The following is a 19,519-nucleotide window of genomic DNA, read 5'->3' as shown; positions in this document are numbered from 1 at the left end:
CACGTAGAAATATTGCAACATTTTCGGACATACGAATCCATTTTTGTCCTTTCTACCGCGCTTTAATAGGTTTCGCGGCAGTGTATTTGCGTTGCAAAGGCCGATGAAAGTTTCGTAAAAATCGGCTGAGCGCATGAAACGCTGTTAAGTTCGTCGTACTGCCGATGGAGGGTAGTAGGATAGCTATTTCCGGATATCTGATACACTTCCTAATAAAAAGATACGGTAACAGCGTAGTAACGGTAACTAATGGAACACGAACATTTCGTACATTTAACAGTAACACGTACCTGTAAATTTTAAACGAATCGTAGATCAACGAATTGCTAAGTAATAAATAGTTAATAAATAGCAGCTTCGAGAGGTGTCTCGTTATCGGTGTTTATTTACCAGTGACAATTGTGTTTTCGATTTCATAGAGACTTTGAGACTTTTTCCAAATACGGCGTGCTCCTTTCGGTTCGACAACTTAGACCCGCATCCTTACAAACGAAATCCAAATCTCAGTTTCAGCTGATAATAGTTTTGACAATAATGATAAAATAGTACTTTGTGCGTATTATATAATCAGGTAGTGGATTTCTATGCGTTTATACGAAATTTAAAAGTACGAAAATGAATTCGTGTAACGCGCAAACACATATATCGAGTATTTAAGATAAAACGTTTGTCGTAGTCTTCGATAGGTAAAACGAATCTCCATTTCTTTAGTATAGTTTAGTATTCGCATAAAAATTCTTGAAAGCAGTGTATTCGGAAATGATGGAAATCGGCGACGAAGACGAGTTTATAAATACGTTAGCTTATACCTTATAAAAAATTGAAAGTAAGTAGCTTTGTATTTGATACGTAAATACCAGAAATGGAGGAAATCTTAATGACGAAGAAATAATTATTTTGTAAATCATTTATTCCGAATTATTTGTCATCTTAAATATTCGATGTACATATACATGTATATGTACGCATTAATCCTGAGTTAATAAGAAATCGAGGTATTGAACTGAGAAATAATCTTTTTTATTGCTTCAATGATTATCAGCAGAAACACGTAGTGCGATAAAATGTGGTAAATGACTGCTTCGAAATATTTCTGCGCCAGTTTTATGGTACGTTTAAAAAATTCAGATATAACTTGAGACATAAATTTTGATACTTTGTGGTGGACAAAGTTTCGACAGAAACAATGGATAGATTTATCATATTACCGTGTTAAAAATTATTCTGTTTAATATAGAGTTTCTGTTGTCTTTTACTTTCTAGATAAACAACAAACGAGGTAACGATACGCGTTGATTAACCAGCGATTCAAATTTAACGAGCTTAATGAGAGAAGTAGCAATAATTAATACAGGGGCTTGCGTTCAAACTTCCTTTATTGGCTTTTATACGAATTTATAACATGGTTTTTAATATGCTGAACATAAATTTGCTCTTATACCCGCTAGACACACAGTGATCGTCAAGCTAAAAATGCTATGGTAGAATTCGTCGTTATTTGATAAACTTCGTTCCGAAAAAATTCGATGATTATTGGTTAATCGCGTCGAGAGTCTTTAGAACGAGAAGGATTGGATAATTTGACGAACGAAAAGACGAAAAAAACGTGGAATAACTTACGGACAAGGCTGCGCATAAAATACGAACTGACTCGATCGTCCAACCAAGCCAGAGCATCATTGGCTAGAATCTGCTCGATTCTAACACCGATGTTCTTTATTCGCGTCAATCAACAGCGCGATCATAACATACGCACAAGGAGTAGAACCTAAATAACCCGTAATCGGTTTCAAACGTTCTCCGCTAATCCCCTGGATAACGAATGAATAGTAAATACGACGTTGGAGCTTCTCACACCGTTTTCTAACATTTATCTGTTCAGCGGGGGTTGAACAAGGGGAATAGCCTGTAGTGATCAGAGCGTGGCAGGAGGGGGTATGAAAAGTGGTCGGAGAATGCTTTAAGCCAAACTGGAGCCGAAGGGTGGCGAAATCGCACGAATCGTGCCGACCCGAACCGAAAGCTCGGTTGCCCCTGTCAGTAGGCCTGCCGCAACGCAGCAGTGAGCGCGCCTTCTACCACGCGCTGAGATTACGCGACTTTTTCCCTGAATTCCGTCGATATTCGCCATACTTCCACTGATTTTCCCTACCGATACGCTTCGCTTATTATCCGTTGGTAAAACGATCGTAACACGAAACAAATTATTGCCCTTAAAACTCGTGATTCGTCGTATTGGTGCTATCTTTCGTATTTTGTGTACGCCTTTAACGTAATTGTACAGGTCTGTTTTACAGCTCGAGGTAATTGCAGAACAGTGAATAGGATGGAAATTAGGTCTGTTGGAACAAAGGAATATAATTAGATGCAATCTGATACCTCTTTACAAGCGGTTGTCCTTGTTCTTGCGTTTCGATGGAGCATTCCAGCGGATGAATAAAAATCCATCGATTCCCAGCAAACGACCTTAATCGTTCGTATTTCCAGCGGGACCAAGAGTTACCAGTACTTTGGAGGCTACTGGTCGTAGAACCGTATCCAGGACGAAAACGAGTTTGTAACCGTTCGCTCGAACAGAAAGTAGGAGTTCTCGTTGTTGGTCGTTAGTTTTGATATTCGTGGGTCTTGGGTGATCGTGGCGATCGAAAAGATAGTGGAGTCGTCGTCTTCACCGGACGTAGCGGGATTCCGATACATCATGGTGAACCATAAAGCGACTCCGATGACATCCCATGTACCCTCCGAGGCGATCGTATCCGATGGACCCTAATGACACCGGTTCGATGTTATCATCAGCATCGTCGGGGTCGTCTATTTCCGTCGCTTGGAACAGCGCGTCCTACGCGGCCAACTTGCGCTGAAAAAGGGCAGCGTTACGTCATTATCGGCGAACGATGACGGCAAGTCGTGTGATGTGTAACCGTGTATGAAGCGAGCGTTAATGGACCGTGGACGGAGCGTACGATTAACCGATCGAGTAGCTCCATTAATAACGACGAAGACGTTTTATAGAGAACGCACGCAGTTGCATCGAAGGGGATGACCGAGCAACTTTAAAAAAAAGACGAAGCACCCTCGTCGAGCCGCATTCTCGTTCGGTCGTTTCGTGAATGAACCCCGTTCGATCCGTTTGCTCGACACGCGCCTGTGCATTATTCTACGCGTGTGTATGCGGTCGTTTACGGTCACGGTAACGCGAAAGTTGATCGACGGTTTTCTCGTCTCTGGCAAGCTGCGCTATCGTCTATCATCCGACGTCGATGAACGTTGTCCAAGTTGTACGTACGTAAATATTCGGGTTTATTCGTTCGTGTCGATAAGTTGGTGAAAAGAAGTTAGAAGTAGAAGCGGTAGAAATCGCGATGTGAAGTTACAGAGAAGCGAGTGTGCTGTGTGAAGTTGGCGCGACGGTGTGCCACGACGAATAGCTTCTGGAATCCCAGAAGACGGAGAGAATCGGTTCGCAGGCGAAGTTGCGACTCAACCTATCGGAGAACTAGATTCATTGAAACTTATCAGCTATCTCGAGCAACTTGCTATCCTGGAGTTAAGGTGTTGGATATTCGAGGGGGAGCAGGGGGATTCGCCAGGACTCGTCTGTTCAATTACACACAGTCCCAGGATGAAGGGGATGCTTTTGCTGATGAGCACGCTGGTTTGGTTTGTTGCGGCGGAAGTTTTCCTTGGCGATGTCGACGAGCCGAGTAAGTAACTGAAACTTCTGATTCCCAACCAACCACGTACCTAGCAACTATATTAAAATAGAGCTGTAATTGTATTTGCGATTATAAGCAATTTTCAACGACACGGTCGTAAAGACTGTACATAAAATACCGGACACACGATGTCTGTAAGATGGCCGTATAACGCGTAGATTTTGTCTCGGCAGACTGTCTGGCTGTCATTTTAAACACGGTCTGACGTGACGATATTCGTATCGAAATCTTTTTCTAAGCGATGTATCTCGATCCATCTGCACACCTCTAACTTTGATCATTTGCAAATATTTTGCGACGCCGTGCTCCGCTTAATATTCTGTTTCATTCTACTCCTTTCTCTTGTACGGTATATAAACCATATATGTACATGTTCGCTGTTGCAATTTGGTTCACCGTGAAATGGGTATGAAAGTTTTAGTGACTCGATATACGTAACGATAAATATTTTATAGCTACATTTTCGATTTTCCTATTTTTGCTTAACGAACGTCAGTTTTTGACTCTCAAAGAAGTCTTTGAGCAGGAAGGAGCTTTTAAAACGAAGATAACTTTACAGGCAAGCTGAATAATTCTGATGTCTAATTTTTAATAAAAGCTATATTACACGCGATAACATTTAAAATCCAAACTATCCTCGACAGTTTGCCCAAATATCTCTCATAAATTAAATTATACCTACTCATCGACTACAGACTGGTCGATGTAAACCGAGACTCGTACCACGAATAATTAATACACGATATCCGGGCAAAATTGCGAGAAATGATTTTCTAAGAATTCGCAACCCATCCGATATTCGTCGTCGCGACGGTAATAAAGCTGACCGAAGGTAACCAATAAAAATCTGTCGATCGTCAAATGGAACTTTACCCGACGAACGATCGCGCGAGGGGCTGTCAGCCGTTGCTGAAATTCTCACTGGTCGCGACGAATTTAACGTGATCCGTCAAAATGTTACGGGAAACGGCGCGATCGTTGCAATTACGCTTCCAATTAATGCCGAAAGACAACTGGCCGCGGTGTCAGTCATCCGTAATGACGCTGTCGGCAGGCTCATAATCGTTATGAAGCATTTATGGCTCGTGATGAGGCTGGCGCTCGTGCACGATGACTGACGGTGTATATGTAGGCGTAGGGGACGGGTTGGTAGAAAGGAAAAAGAAGGGAGGAGGGCGCGTTAATTTCAATACGTTCGATGGTTGCTACGATATACGTGGACAGTGTGGAGAATTCGGCTGTCAATAGTTGTTTTGCGGCCGGCATGCTTCGGTTTCCGTGCTCTACGACATCGTACGGTACCGCAACCCGTTTATTTAATCGATGCATTATGCAAATTGACATAACGACTCCACTTCGGATGCAGTAATCGACCACCATCTCTCGACTGATTCACAATGGGACAATGTGTACGTTGAATAATTGGCAGTAACGTGTGTTGCGGCTGCGGCTTCGAAATCAAAGCTACTGAACTCCCTCAGGACTCGGAAAGCGATGGACACGAGCGCATCTCTTCGGTATAGATACTTACTTACTTACTTACTTACTTACTTACTTACTTACTTGGCAGACTTAGAGACGCTAGAAAGTTACGAGCTTTGAAATGTTTGTTTCTTCGAGAACAAGTTGGAAATGGTTTAGTTCTGTAACTAGTTGGCGATGTAAGATCAAGCCGATCTTTACATTAGCCGGAAGAATTTCATTTAAAAGATTGGATTTGGCTGTGATTGTACGGTCTATACTACGGTCTATACGTACGTACTTGGAATGTCGAATACGTATGAATACTATAGAAATACTAGGTTGGCCAGGAAAGTTCTGTTGTCAAACTTTGGTAGAATATTTGTAACTTTATTTGCAGGTTTCCATAAATCGCAGATAGTTAGCGTGCATGTACCGTACCGTTGAATGTATCTAAATGTTGTACATAATAAAATAAATTATAAATAAATTGTACGCGAAAAGGACGGTGTAACATTGTGAGAGAAGTTATAGTGGCTGTTGAAAATTTGATTAATAAATTATTCCGTCAAAGAATGAATTTTACGAGTTATATCGCGCACAAGTATCAGATAAAGTAAGTTGCGACGGCTGGTCCATCTCCAATAGATGGATAGTTTGTTTAAATCTTTAGAAAAATACTTATACGTACCTACTCGTGAAACTGTTTGAATTCTTTCAAGTCTTTATAGCTCGTTTAGTGTTATCGATGCAAAGTTAACAGTTGACGATGACAATGACCAGGAAGAAAAGATACGCGTGAAACTTTCATTAGCTTCCATCACGAATTGATCGATACATTGCAAAGGTTTAATTAATCCAGGTAATGAAGGTAACGACTAAAATTTATAAGCGTTATACCTGTGTTAAACGATGTTGACCGACACAGGTGATTATTAGAGAAAGTTAAACATACGTATAGTTATTAAATTGCACATACGGTAGACATAATTAGTGCATTATGCGTCGAGAGGTTTCGAACCTGCCTCTTTGAAGGCGCTTTAACCTTAATTGCATGAAAATTGACACGTCACAAGGTGAATAATTCCTCGATGGTTGAATTTATGCTATCTCCATAGTGGTATCCGGCACTTTGTTACGTGCAAATGAATATTAAATTCTATTCTTTGTTTACTAATCTTTTGTAATGAATTTTCAATATTTCAATACGCTCTGTATATCGCAATACATTATATTTTCAAAAAATTCGTATCAGTATTTATATACTTAACGTCGGTTACTCAAAGTATTATATTTGAACTCTTGTTATAGAAAACTTTGATGGAAACGACTATTCGTGCTGTATAGAAAATTTTTATGGTTTTGTAACGTCCGCGATAAATAGGTATCTGTAGTCACGGGCCAGAGTGATATCATACGTGTGCATTCTTTGATTTTTCAGAGACTTAGGATTTTTCTAAATGTCACGACTCAGAGAAAACGAGTCTGTTGTTAAATTAGCTTGTTCTCGTATGTATAATATTCATCGTATACGGATAGAATATCGTCACGATAACGCAAACGCGTACATTCCGGGGGCGAAATGATACCACATTAACGAAATGTATACAGTTGTTTAGAGGCAGAAAACTTCAATCGTAATTACGTAATATGAAATTAACGAGTACGTACATATAATCACCATCGTTCTCTATAGTTCGAAGCAAATGGTGTGGCAAGAATTTGTACGGACTCTGAATACCGTTCTGTGACAGATTATCCGAATACAGCGGATATAATAAATTCTTTCATTTGTCAAATATGTTGTACGCTTCCGCGTATGCTATAGTTACATAGCGATCAAATTACATGCGAGTTCTCCATTGGATCGGCGATATTTCCTCGAATCTCTTCGTACATTGAGCGAAAGCGTTCCAAACGATAATTTATCGTTGCGATAGAAAGATTACTATGTACGTATGTAACACGGTGACGATGGTAACGTGCGCGTGAACCGTGTCAAGGTATCCGTTCTCCGTACACAAACGCGTGTATGCAACAACTTAAGACCTAAGTACATACTTAGCTAGCATTTCTGCTTACCTCTGAACGCGAAATTGCGATAAATTTGCGACATTACGACGCGGCCAAACTCCGTAGAAAACGCGCGATCGTGCAAAAATTGGATCGCGCGCCACAGTCGACTTAGACAGCCGGATTTAACGTATTTCACGAAATATTATATTCCGTGGCCGTTTCTTTTCTCCAGGAGCTTTGATATCGAATAATCTTCGACACGCGAGCCACATACGTACACGTTGCTCGTTAGAAGGTTTTGTCGTAACAACGCGGTGGTAACGTCGTTGTTGTGCGCGGCTCTATCATTTTCTTCGGCCATACTTGATGAAAACATTAGAGTCGTTATAATTTAAAAGAAACTGTACCCAAGAACAGTTGTTCTTTCTTGAAAATTTGTATCATGACGGATATAGAGAACGTTTATCGTGATTTTCCATATGTTAACGGGTAACAAAGTTGTATCGATGGTTATAAATAAACTGCGGTCTTATTACGTATTTTTGAGAAATTGAAATATGTAAATGTAAAAGCAATCAAATTCTCCCAACAAGAAAGAACGAATTGATAGGTTTTTAATAAAGAAATGTTCGCACATACCCAATAGTTTGTTCGCGGAGACTCATTTATATTATCTCCAATCGACAGTTTCATTAAATATACATTGCAAACGAAACTAGCTTTTAGTACGAATTTTCTTCTGTTTCGTAAATGACGATCTTCTGAACAAGCATTTGAAAGAATTTAGTAAAAGCGTAATGGAAATTTTCATTTTCATCGCTATCCCTGTTTGATCTACTCGATATTGGGAAACATTTGCCATACGCGTGAATCTTTTAAACTTCTAATCCCGGCATTTTTAATGTTTCCAACGTTACAGTACATTTAATACGAAAGTTACAAAGCATTGGTTCAATGGAAAATTCAACAACTTTATAAGAGATAAAACATTCTCCTCGGTTTTACCACTCGATACGACCATAAAATTCTCATCGACGATTCGATCATCCCCTCGCTAACTTCAGTATGGTGTTATTACTATATTTGACGTCTTTTCATCAGCGTATCTTTAATTCGGTTTCTTTTTCCACGGACGCGCGTCATCCAAGCGTAAATATTCAAATTAAAATGTTTTATGTAAAACGTGCAGCAAAATGGCAATAGGCTGTGAGAAACGTCTAGAACAACGCAGCATTTCCTTTGTCGCGACAAATTTCAAATAAACGGACAGCTGAAATAATTTCAGCGGCGGCGGACTTTCTATCTTTTAACTGCTTCCGTTTCCGAAGTTTTCTAGCGCGGACAAGGGAAGTTCATAGAACACGAACGCTGCGCTCCATGGGTGTTCCTTGTTCCTTGATCAGGAATAAAGAGGGAGCTGCGAGTACAAACCTCGACGGAAATGGTGGCGAATACGCGGAAGGAGATGACGTTACCCGCGGGACGGTGTTGGCGTGGCGCAGCTTAGTGCCTAGCAGGCAGAGAAAACGCTTTTAAATATTTAAACGCACGTTGGACGCGACGGGGAATCGAGCTTACGAATTTTATGCCGTTCGTTAAGCGGAGATATAATTTTCCGCCAACGAGCTGCGATTTTTTTTCAAAAAACTTGCGCTCGTTTCGCACCGTTTCGATGAATTATGTTTACGCCTATAGAATGCCAAGTTTTTATTCGTTGCGACGCAACAGCCAAAGTATTGCGAGTTACTCGCGAAAGTTTTTCGCCAGTGTTAGTCGAGTTTGCGGCGAGGATTTCCTGTTGCGATACGAGTTATTAAAGCTATACGTATAAATTATCTCTTACGAGACTTATTTCCTATTTTCTCGTATTTCTCTTTGCTATTACGCGTCTTACGAAGAGATTTTACGTTTTGGAAACCGAGCGCGTATTTATTAGCGATCGAAAGAAAGAAACTTTGCGGTTGTAAGAGAAGATAATCGTTTGAACGATCCGTAACGATGAAACTAGACACTCGTTGAGAAAGTCTATCGAATGTTATGGCGGTTACTTTCGACAATCGTGCATCATGGGAAACGGAGACTCGTCTCCGCTTTTCTTCGATTTCGGATATGCTGCGGAGGGTCCTGACTTACGTGCACTTTGTCCGAGGCGTGGAACGATCGTGTTTCAAAAGTTACGACAAAGAGGAAACTACTTTTCACATTACGTTTACCGCGATATACGTACACGAGGACACGCATACCTAAATGATTTCTGTTACACGCTATTTGCCTAACTTCGAACTTCGATTCCTCGTCTCACTCGATCTCGCTTCAACTTCCAACTTACCTTTTTGCTTCGCATTTAACACTTTCGTCGCGATGTCTCGGCGTTTCTTGCAACCAGTTATCTTCGCATTTTCTCACGATTGCAATGCCTAAAATTTCTATTTACACAAATTCTTATCAATCCCCAACGATAAAGATAAATTGTTGGGCTTTTCAACTGAAAACCATTGGCAGACATGTGAGCGTTTAAAGGAGCAAGGATGCATTCATCTCACGGTCAACCATTCGTGCGATTTCCTGGATCCGGCTACTGGTGCATATATCCAGCACATAGTACGTACCGGCGTGATGCCAAGGCCAAAATTCCGCGTTTTGATATTGGAACAAGTCACTGTGCTATGTAGACTTTAGCGAATTTATATTTAAAAGAAAATATTCGTTCGTAGAAGGAGCGGAAGAATTTTTCGAGATCATACTCATATTATTGGATGTAGCATCGAGTCGATGAAAGCGAAGTTTGCGATTTTTCATTCAAAATCTAACTTGATCTAACCTCGATCTAAGAATCGCAATTCCATGCACATGTGTATGCAGTTTCGTTTTTAACTACTTATTCTCTGGAGTAAATGTAACGTAACAGTGTAGAATTTTCCTTTTCTCATAACTTTTGGACCATGACTATCCTATGGCTCGGATATGTGCGCGTCACTCAAGGACCTTTTCTCGCTTTATTCTATTATACGATATATTCGAAGATCAAGGTCACCAAGGTAGAGGTCTCTTTTTCCAGATACGTGATTACCTTATTTTCATTAAATACACGATATTTGAATATCGATATTGGAAAACAATATTTTTTATGCACCGATCTAATGTTTATAAACTATGGCTATGAAACTTTTTATCGATAACTTGTGTTTGTATTTAGCTTGTATTTAGCTAGTTTGTATTTAATACGTGTATACGTATACATTTATTACTTTTGTATATATATATGCATGTACATGTGTATTACGAAGGACAGTTAAAAAATTTAGTAGATACGTACTTCGTATTTACTTTTATAGAGGTCAAATTTTTTTATTTACCCATAACATCGAAAGCGGTTAAAACGGTAGCAAGTGCTACTTCAAACGGTAATTGAAATTGCGTTTTTCGGCAAAGTACGAATAATGGTTACACGGAAATATATTTTTCTCCATTGAAGCGTTTTGTTAAAATTTCAATCGCTTAGGTACCTATTGACCGTGATCGCAGGAAATTAACAAATGAAAGCAATTTGTTTTCCCATCAAGTCGCTAAAATATAAACGAGAAGGTGATAACGCGTATTGACGCGTACTTGCTTTCGTTCGATTGAAATAAAAATAAATTGTTGTTAATTGATGGGGTAGTTTGGATATCGTTATATAAATATAGGAAATATAGGAAAGCCAGAGAAGCCAAAATACGGAAGAATGTCACGAATCCAGGGTTTCGAAAGGAAGTAGCGTCGTTCGGAAGACAAGAAAGGCATTTGCTCCAACAGCTGTAACGTTTATACAGGATAAGAGATAAAAATTTGTACTTGCGTATAAGTGCAAAAGATGATCGATCACTAGCCTGTCTGCCAGTTTTCGGACGTTTATGGAACATTTGATAGCGCAACGATACACAGAATATACAGAATACGGAGAGAAACGCAAGACATAATAGTCGTCGCAATTTTTACGACATAAAACAATTTCCTGCTCGAATGCCATTTTTTCAATTACCTACGTTCGTAAAGATACGAATTTGCACGAATATCCGCTATCTGTTGATCACTTTCGATCAAAATATTACGCTAACAACAAAACTACGACATATAACAATAACAAAACATTAAGATATATGGAAATGTCTGAGAAGTTAATTGGAGAATTAAGCGACATTTTGAAAAAGACGAAAAACGCCGATATCGCGTTTAACGTAAAAGAGTTTAGAAGGCGTGGTACGAATTCTGGACAAGGAGAAGCTTGCTGGGACGCGACGCGACGCCATGTGACGCCATCTCAGGAGAAATAAGTATTTATGTATATAGTACAAGTGAAAGGGAAGACGCTTCCCTCGGGATATCATTCGCGTGCGCATTGTGCCAGGGGTTACGTGGCAACCGGGACGCTATGAAAAAATAGGTTTCAGCACACCTACCCTGCGAGACGCGGCGTAACGATCGGCAACTGGAGATAACCGGAAGCATTTCGTAATACACGCATTCAGTTCGCACGAATTTCTGTTGTGCGGCGAAAGGGCGATGTTAAAAATAGGAGACTTTTCATAGTACTTGAGATTGGGGAAAACTTTCGTTCACAGTGTAATTCCATACGTATCCTAAGACTGAAATTCGCGAGCTTAGCTCGGTGGAGAGAGCATGCCGAAAATAAAACGACGAATCGAGGGAATTGTTTTGGAAATGTTTGTCTTACTTTTAATTTTCTAAATGTATATTTACATTTATAATACTAATTTTTAGGAAGTGTCCATAAAAGAAATTAAATAAGAGAAAATATGTTTACATTTATCCTGCATTGTATTTTTTTCAATGCATCTTGCAATATGTAAAGGAGGGGAACAAAAGTATATTTTAGCACATTTGTAATTAGATAATTTACTCGAACAAAAATGATAAAAATTGGAAACTAAGAAACGTAAAAACCTTCCCTTGTCTCATTTATCTACCAGCTGCGTCATAGTTGCAGCTCGGTATGGGACGAATACCGTTCGTGCCAAGTTTGTTTTGTTACATTGTGTAATTTATCGTCTTTCCAAAAGTTACTTAAATCTTTGTAAACAGTTTAGCGACAACAGTGATTCTTATACAAAGAAAGTTTCGCAGTTAGCCATTATAGTTGCTATAGTTGTATAGCTGTCATTATAGCAGGTAATCATTTGTCGTTAAGGAATTAATCCGACGACGATATTAGACGTACCATATATTTGGTATTTTTATATATAAAAACAAATCGTCTGTTGAAATTATTTCTATTAAAGATAATAAAATAATAAACACATAGCATCTTCCCTTCCACTAATCTGTAAGTTTACGCTCACATTACAGCTGTTTAAAACCGACTAGTTTAAAGTAGCGTGCGATGATCATACTCAAAACGCGATATCTCGTGTATACTGCACTTTGCTTATAAAAACCAACAATTGCAAAATGGGAAAATGTCTTTAAACCTGGAAAGCTTCCTTCGCAACAAGGTTTCATTCGATCCAACTGTTCGCTCTGTGGAAATCGCGGAATCGTTATTCGATTCACTCGTTTTTTGAAAATAATAATATTGGTCCTGACGAAAATGGTAATTTTAAGTGGTTGGCCGTGTACGCTTTATTTCGAGGGCGCTACGCGCCTGCAATTTCGGCACAGCGCTGCACCGGTCACGCGCGGAAAAAGCAAAGCACATTTCGCGCGACTTTTCGCATGATTTTTCAACCTGCCACGGTTATACGATTCGCGAAATTCAATGGATGTACAAATGGCGTCGTCGATCGCTGTTACGTGATTTATGAAATTCGTATTCACGCAATCGTTTTCTGCGTACCCTGTTCTTTCCGCCTCTGTGTTTATCACGATCGATGAATACATCATCCGCGTGGCCGATGGAGATTGTCTAATCGTAAACCATTAGAATTGTAAAGTAGAGTTTATTGGTAGAGTATTCGGTTGTTTGAAAAGTTAGTGAAATTCAAGGAAAATTTGACGATACGGCATCTAGGTATAAAGCTAAATATTAAGGATAGAAGGATACAAAGCGCGAGGAAAATTGGCGGAAATTCAAGAGTGATTCAAAAGGCGTCCATAAGATTCAATCAACGTCTAGAGGTGTCTTTCTCCAAATTGTCGAACTTATTGGGCGGAAAATATTGAAATTATACTTTTATATTACGTTTCTATAACGTGTACGCGTCACTGGTAATAATTAAAATACGAGTCTAAGTCAAATAATATTCCGATAAAGAAACAAAGTTTTTTCTTATTTCGATACCTGTGTACACGAAGCTAACACTTAAATTTTTACTCAAGCTTTTTGAAATAAATCGTTTTCCAATCCGTTGATCGAACGATGTTGCGTAATTTCACAGGAATAAAATTTGTCAAATAGCGAAACTTGGACTTGGATCGAGCACGGGCGCATAAACAAATTGCTTCCAACACGACAGACAAAAACAACGACGTCGCCGGTAACTTTTTTAATAATCATCCAGGCCCCGTGAGAACGATGGCAACCTGTAACACTTAATTTCGCAATCATCCAGTGCAAGAGTCTTATAACAGAACCTATCGTTGTCGACGTTATTAATTTGCAAACTGCGCGAGGCAAGGTGTCGCGAACGAGAGTCGGCGAGGTGGGCTGAGTGCAGCAGGGATGGGTATCGCTTCGTAAATCACTCTGTAGGATTTATTATCGAGTATCTTGGCGAGAACGGTTGGTGCCCGTCGACTGGAAAAAGAGCAACGAAATAAAGCAAAAGGAAGGAAAAAGGGAGCGCGAGGAACGACGAATTCGCTTAAAAGGAAGACATCGGTTCGGGAAACGAGTACGGTGCTGTTGGCTCTCGGAAGGCAAGGAAAAAATGGCGAAACTATTCGCTGGAAAGCGATAAGCGGCGCGTGAGAAAAACACGGAGCTCGAGCTGCGTTGGAAAGTTGAGTTTCGATGTGAAGTCTAAACTAGACGAACGTGCTCGTACGAGTGAACTTTTCGCGAGAAAGCAGCTGCCTGCAAAATTCACCCGCAAACTGCCGCCGAATTGTGAATAATGTGTCGGTTGTGGCTGGCCCATAGGATTTTCAGTGGCCGTATCTCCGCTTCGTTGCCTTTTCCAACGACGTTTCCGTATCGATTTGCAACCCCGTTGCGGCTGGATTTATAATTAACTCGGCCGGTTAACGGAACCACACTCATGTAAACGTAATACTCGGTTATCTCGGTTGCAATTGTTATGCGTACACCAGGCACTGATCGATGAACAACCGTAAGTATGACAAAGTTACTCGATATGCAGCGATTTTCCAGGTTAATCAATCCGGAATGGAAATTACTTCGCTTGACGTTAGAGTAACGAACTTGACTGTGGTTCGTTAGAGGCGATCAGTTGAAATAGTTTTTGGCGGACTGTGATTTTCCTGGCTGGTACCCGTTTCGGCAAAGTTTTCCTTTTCCTGGTTTTATGTATCTGTATCGTCGAGATCTGTGATCCTACGTCGTCCGGTAAAGGAGAACGATTTTGTGAAACTTTTGTCGACAAATGCTATTACGTTATGAGGAGAAGGATGTGCGTAGAGCGAAAAGAATACGAAAACGAGAGAATATAATAAAATGTATAGTATTATACGTAAAACAATGAAATTGAACGTTAAAATTAATACTATCAAAGTTCTGTTATTCCACCTTTCGTGCAACTACGTATATTTGTTTTATTTAAATTATTCGATACCATATTTATGAATATCTAATTAAATTATTTAATTTAATATCCTGCCATGAATAGGTATGTTTTACGATATTTCCAAGTATGTATTATTTGTTGTTCATTTTAATATATATTTTTCGAGATATTCCATCGTATTCAATTAAAACGGATATACCATACACAGGAGTATATGTTTCTGTTTTCACTGTTTGCTCGTATACCATTGGGTTTTTTTGTACTGAACGCGAACAGCACGTAAAAGAAGAATATTTACACACGGCGGAAACAGTACAGCAATGTCGTAAAGTTAGTAGTCGCATGTTACTGCAAACATGCTTCCAGCATCCAAGGAAACGTATTGACAGAAACTGGAGGATATAAGAACTGCAACGTTGCTGAGGATAGTTGAAGCCCCATAGTCTTTACGAAAGAGATGTAAAACGAGAAAATTTCGTCGTACATCAAATATCGACGCAACTCGAGGCAGAAGAATTTAAAGCTTTATTTGCCATGCATATTTCATTTTACGATTAACAAGTCTCTTTGAGAAACTGCTATTGCTAATGTAGCGAAACACGCAAGAGTCGGATACCTACGTGTGCTTCAAATACGCTGTATGTTTAAAATACAGTGCCAAACGAGGATATTAGCACGGCTCGTATCTTTGTATAAAATTCTTTGTAAATTTCTAAAGAATGTGATTTTCTATTTAACATTCCTGTAAAATATAGCTGTCGACTTTAAAAATAGTTAAAATAAAAAAAATGGAACGAAATAAAATACACGTAAAGGTCTGTTTCCAGCGGACCAAAAGTATTGGCACGTTTGAAAAGTTCCTTATCGCGTGTACGCGTTGTACCTAAATTTGTTCAATGTAATTGAGCCTGTCGTCGCTATCGTTGGCCGCTAACCTGGACAATGATATTGCGAAACAATATCTTGAACGATCAAACGAACTTAGGTTGCGTGAAGTTGGACCACGATTGTGTCATCCGCCTCGTTCTCGAGATTACCAATGCAGTAATTCTGCCGCTCGCCAGATCTCACGTTTAAAGTCAACGAAAGCAAACGCCGCACAGAATGCAAGAAGTTTGTTCGATGTTTGGCGAGTATTTCGTATTCTCGTTCTATCGACATATGCATATGTATAGTTTTCGTTCGGCTTGTTATTATTCTTTGTAATGGAATTCCAAGAAATACAGTAGATTCTCTCGCTCCTGTACTGTATGTAGTCGAGTAATTCTTTCAACGAATCGGTTAAAATGAAATGCAGATTCGTGCGAGTTGTCGGCGATCGATCTTCGCAATGGATAGCGGTCTGACTTGGCCATTAATGGATTTAGATAGACCTGGGAGTACGATCTCCAGTTTCGTTGCCAATGCTTTCAATCGAAAATCCGTCTGTTCGCGATACCTTTAAAAATCGGAACCCATTAACATTAACCAATTCGAGAATCCGTTTCGCTCTTGCAGCAAAGAAAAGACGTTTCGTCTAACGTGTTACGTGATTCCGTCTATATAAAAGAACGAGTATAGGATCGGTGGATCGGTTAAACGAGAATTAACTTTTTTCGTAAATGTACACAGAACGTGACAAAAATGTACAGAACTCCGATTTCCATATCTTTTTAATACGCATGACTCTGAACAACTTTTTCCTATGCGTATAACCGGCACACTGTGGGCCAAGCGACCGATCTAGCGGTACGAAAGTCAATTTGACAAATTTCACCTAAGCTAAAAAATTTGTGTTTGTCCAGATTGTCAAATGTGCGATGACCTGAATTTTGTTAAAACCATTTGCGCACTAATAAACTGTTACGTTTGTCTGCTAACGTGTTATGCGTGCAATTTTCTTACTTACTTCTTACTTGGGACTCTGCTACAGATACGTACACTCATACGGGCAGAATTCAACGCTCAAGTAACGACATGTTTTCGCGAATATCTGGGAAACTAGGCAAGAAATTACAGGGAGCAGCGCGGCGGTTGCGTGCATAGGAAAAGGTTGTGCGAAAATTATGGAAATCGGCGACGAGAGCAAACTTCCAAATAACTTTTAGACAACTATTTGTATAATTAATATAAGAATAATATAATGATAAATAACGTAAAGTATAATAAAAATGAAACCATATCCAGTGAAGTAATACCGGAAATCGAAAGCTGGTACGAGGTATACGAGCCTTTAGTGCACTTTACGCGTTTTCTTTGAATTCATAGGGATCGACAGCCGAGAAGGTATAAACGCGTTTCCAGCCTTTTCTTTGGAACTCGTATAGTTGGCGATCATTCTGAACCATAATCACAATGTAATATTTGATTTTGCAATTAACGCGTTCGTATTGAAAGGTGTCTAATCGCAGCATTTAAAGAAATGTAACTTACATATCTGCGGACGTATAATCGTGGAAGTTAGAAAACTGCGATAAAGATAACAATGTACGTAAACGATACACTTATGTATGTACGTCACATACATACATATATGCGCATGTAACGTGCTTTTCTTCTCGCATGCTGTCTTTCGTAAAGACAGTGTACAGACATGTACAGTGTACAGTGTTTCAGAAACGCGGTGTATATCTACGAGATCTACAATATCTAAGATCGTTGGTTTTCCAAGTTGCTCTAACAAGTCGTTATCTTTTTTGTTCCATATACTCTAAAAGTCGCTTGACATTACTTGGAAAGTAGTAAAATATCATCGATTACCAGTAAATTAATTTCTTCGATAAATATTCCACAGCGAGATCAACGTTTACGTACGATTTATATTCGCCTATTGTGCGAATGTCCAATCATACACACACACACATACACACATTCACGAAACCTTCAATCAATCTTTCGCTCCCTGATGGATCACTGACAATCACAGCGCATAGACGCGTCTGTTTCTCGTAATCGAACTTCCAAAACCGCCGATAAAACATATAAAGATATAACCAAGTACACAGCTTGAAAATCAGGTAGGACGTACTGTACGTAGCATATTCGTGAAACGTTTTTAGTCGAACAAGCGTCGAAATACTTTCGCGAGTGATCGAACGTAATTTATTGCGACATTCGTTTCGCCAAGTTGCGAATTCAGATTCCGGCCAGTACAATAGAATAGCGATAAAAAGTGGAAAAACAACGACGAGCTTTTGATTTTTATTCGTAAAATTATTTCGCATTTACGCAAATATCCGTCGTCTCCTCGCTATTTTCGTTTCGAAGGAATGATTCGCGCCCGATCTTGTTAGAAATCGCGCGGACGCCGATTTTCCTTATCGCTGGACGTTCCACTCAACCTGTGGCGAAGACTGGGTGTCGATTATCGGATGGATGACGAGGCGGTGCGGCTATGCGTGCGGTGGTGTTTATCACGTGGCTATAATTCCGTCTACGGCGAAGAGAGTAAAGAGATTTGCATATAAAACAAGCAATTTACTCGGTTACCATGATATGCACGGCCGAGGTGGGGAGTCATTACTCCTGCTTTGAAGGGTAATGGAATAAAGCGGTTGCCTTGTGTTCGTTTTACATCGTTATAGCAGTTATCGGGAATTTGCTTTGATTATACGGTGGAAACGCATGGTAATTTCGGCGCGGCTATTAACCGCTGAGAATAGCGCACGGAGAACAGAGGACGAGAGATCGGGCAACGTGTCGTTTTCGATATTTAATTTCATATCGCGATCCTCTGACGACTAATTTATGACTGGTAATCCTATTTGTCGCGGTACCGATCCCTAGCCCCGTTCGATACTTTAGAAATAAACCGCGTCAAATTCGGACGGATTCCACGCGCTTTCCACTCGGATTACACTAAACGGTTGATAAGTTCAATGCTATATCTGACGAAGATTCCACGAAATTAGCTAATTTCGTATAAATGTATTACGGAGATACGGAAGCGACGCAGACAACGTTTCAAGCGGGAAACGTCTTTGAAAGACACTTAAAAAAAACGTGTCTGTGCTTAAAATTTTACGTCGAATGTTCGTTAAATTTAATATGCTTTCTTACTACGAACGATGACTATTTGGAGGAAGAAACGATGTAGGTTGAAAAAGGTTGAAAAGAAGAGCGTGTAACGCTTTTGCGAAAATGAAGGTGCCTTCGCCTCACAAAGGAGCCTATTTCAAAAACTACACTGTTAAATTGGAATGCAAAAAATTGTCAAGAGCTGCTACAAATAAACGAAAATATAAATTCTCGTTAATTTAAGCTGCTTGTAGCTCGTACTGATGCCGTGCTGCTATAAAATACGAGAGATACCTTTGGATATTGCAACGAAAAGGATTAAAACGTGTTTAAAATGGAATGTTTGATTTGCTTTTTGTTCAGAATGAAAATTTTATTGAAAAACCCTGCAGAAAGAAAAAAAGCTACACGCTTATGTGTATTCTCGATTTAAGAGCTGTTGGCTCGACTCTGATTTTGAAAAGTGCAAGGTTTCATACGAATAACGTATTTTTAATATGTTCCTATTCGAAGATCGTAGGAAGAAGGTGTAAGTGCATTTTTTAACGTTATCATCTAACCAGAACGGAATATTTTAACATAAAATAGTTGAAAGTAGAAGAGACACGTAAAGTCCAAAGATATAATTTAACTTATCTATGGATCAAT

At 39.6% G+C, this 19,519-nt stretch overlaps 1 protein-coding gene across 3 annotated transcripts in view; it reads left to right on the top strand.

Moving 5' to 3' along the window:
- The window catches only part of LOC100749953 (hemicentin-1-like), a 99,216-nt gene that overhangs the window by 42,594 nt on the left and 37,103 nt on the right, over positions 1 to 19,519 (top strand). The window contains exon 1 of one of the 3 annotated variants that reach the window (XM_033320489.1): positions 1,778 to 3,704. The exons of 1 other annotated variant lie outside the window; for it this stretch is intronic. In XM_033320489.1, the coding sequence (XP_033176380.1) occupies positions 3,623 to 3,704 (82 nt within the window). In that variant the 5' untranslated portion in view covers positions 1,778 to 3,622. Of the gene's footprint in view, positions 1 to 1,777; positions 3,705 to 19,519 lie in introns of those variants that run through there. One more of the 3 variants, XM_012385187.3, reaches the window with a different exon arrangement.

The sequence above is a fragment of the Bombus impatiens genome, unplaced genomic scaffold, assembly GCF_000188095.3.
Source record: "Bombus impatiens unplaced genomic scaffold, BIMP_2.2 scf_0318, whole genome shotgun sequence".
NCBI lineage: Eukaryota > Metazoa > Arthropoda > Insecta > Hymenoptera > Apidae > Bombus > Bombus impatiens.
The sequence above is the reverse complement of the archived record's forward strand: the minus strand, read 5'-3'. Positions and strand labels throughout refer to the sequence as shown.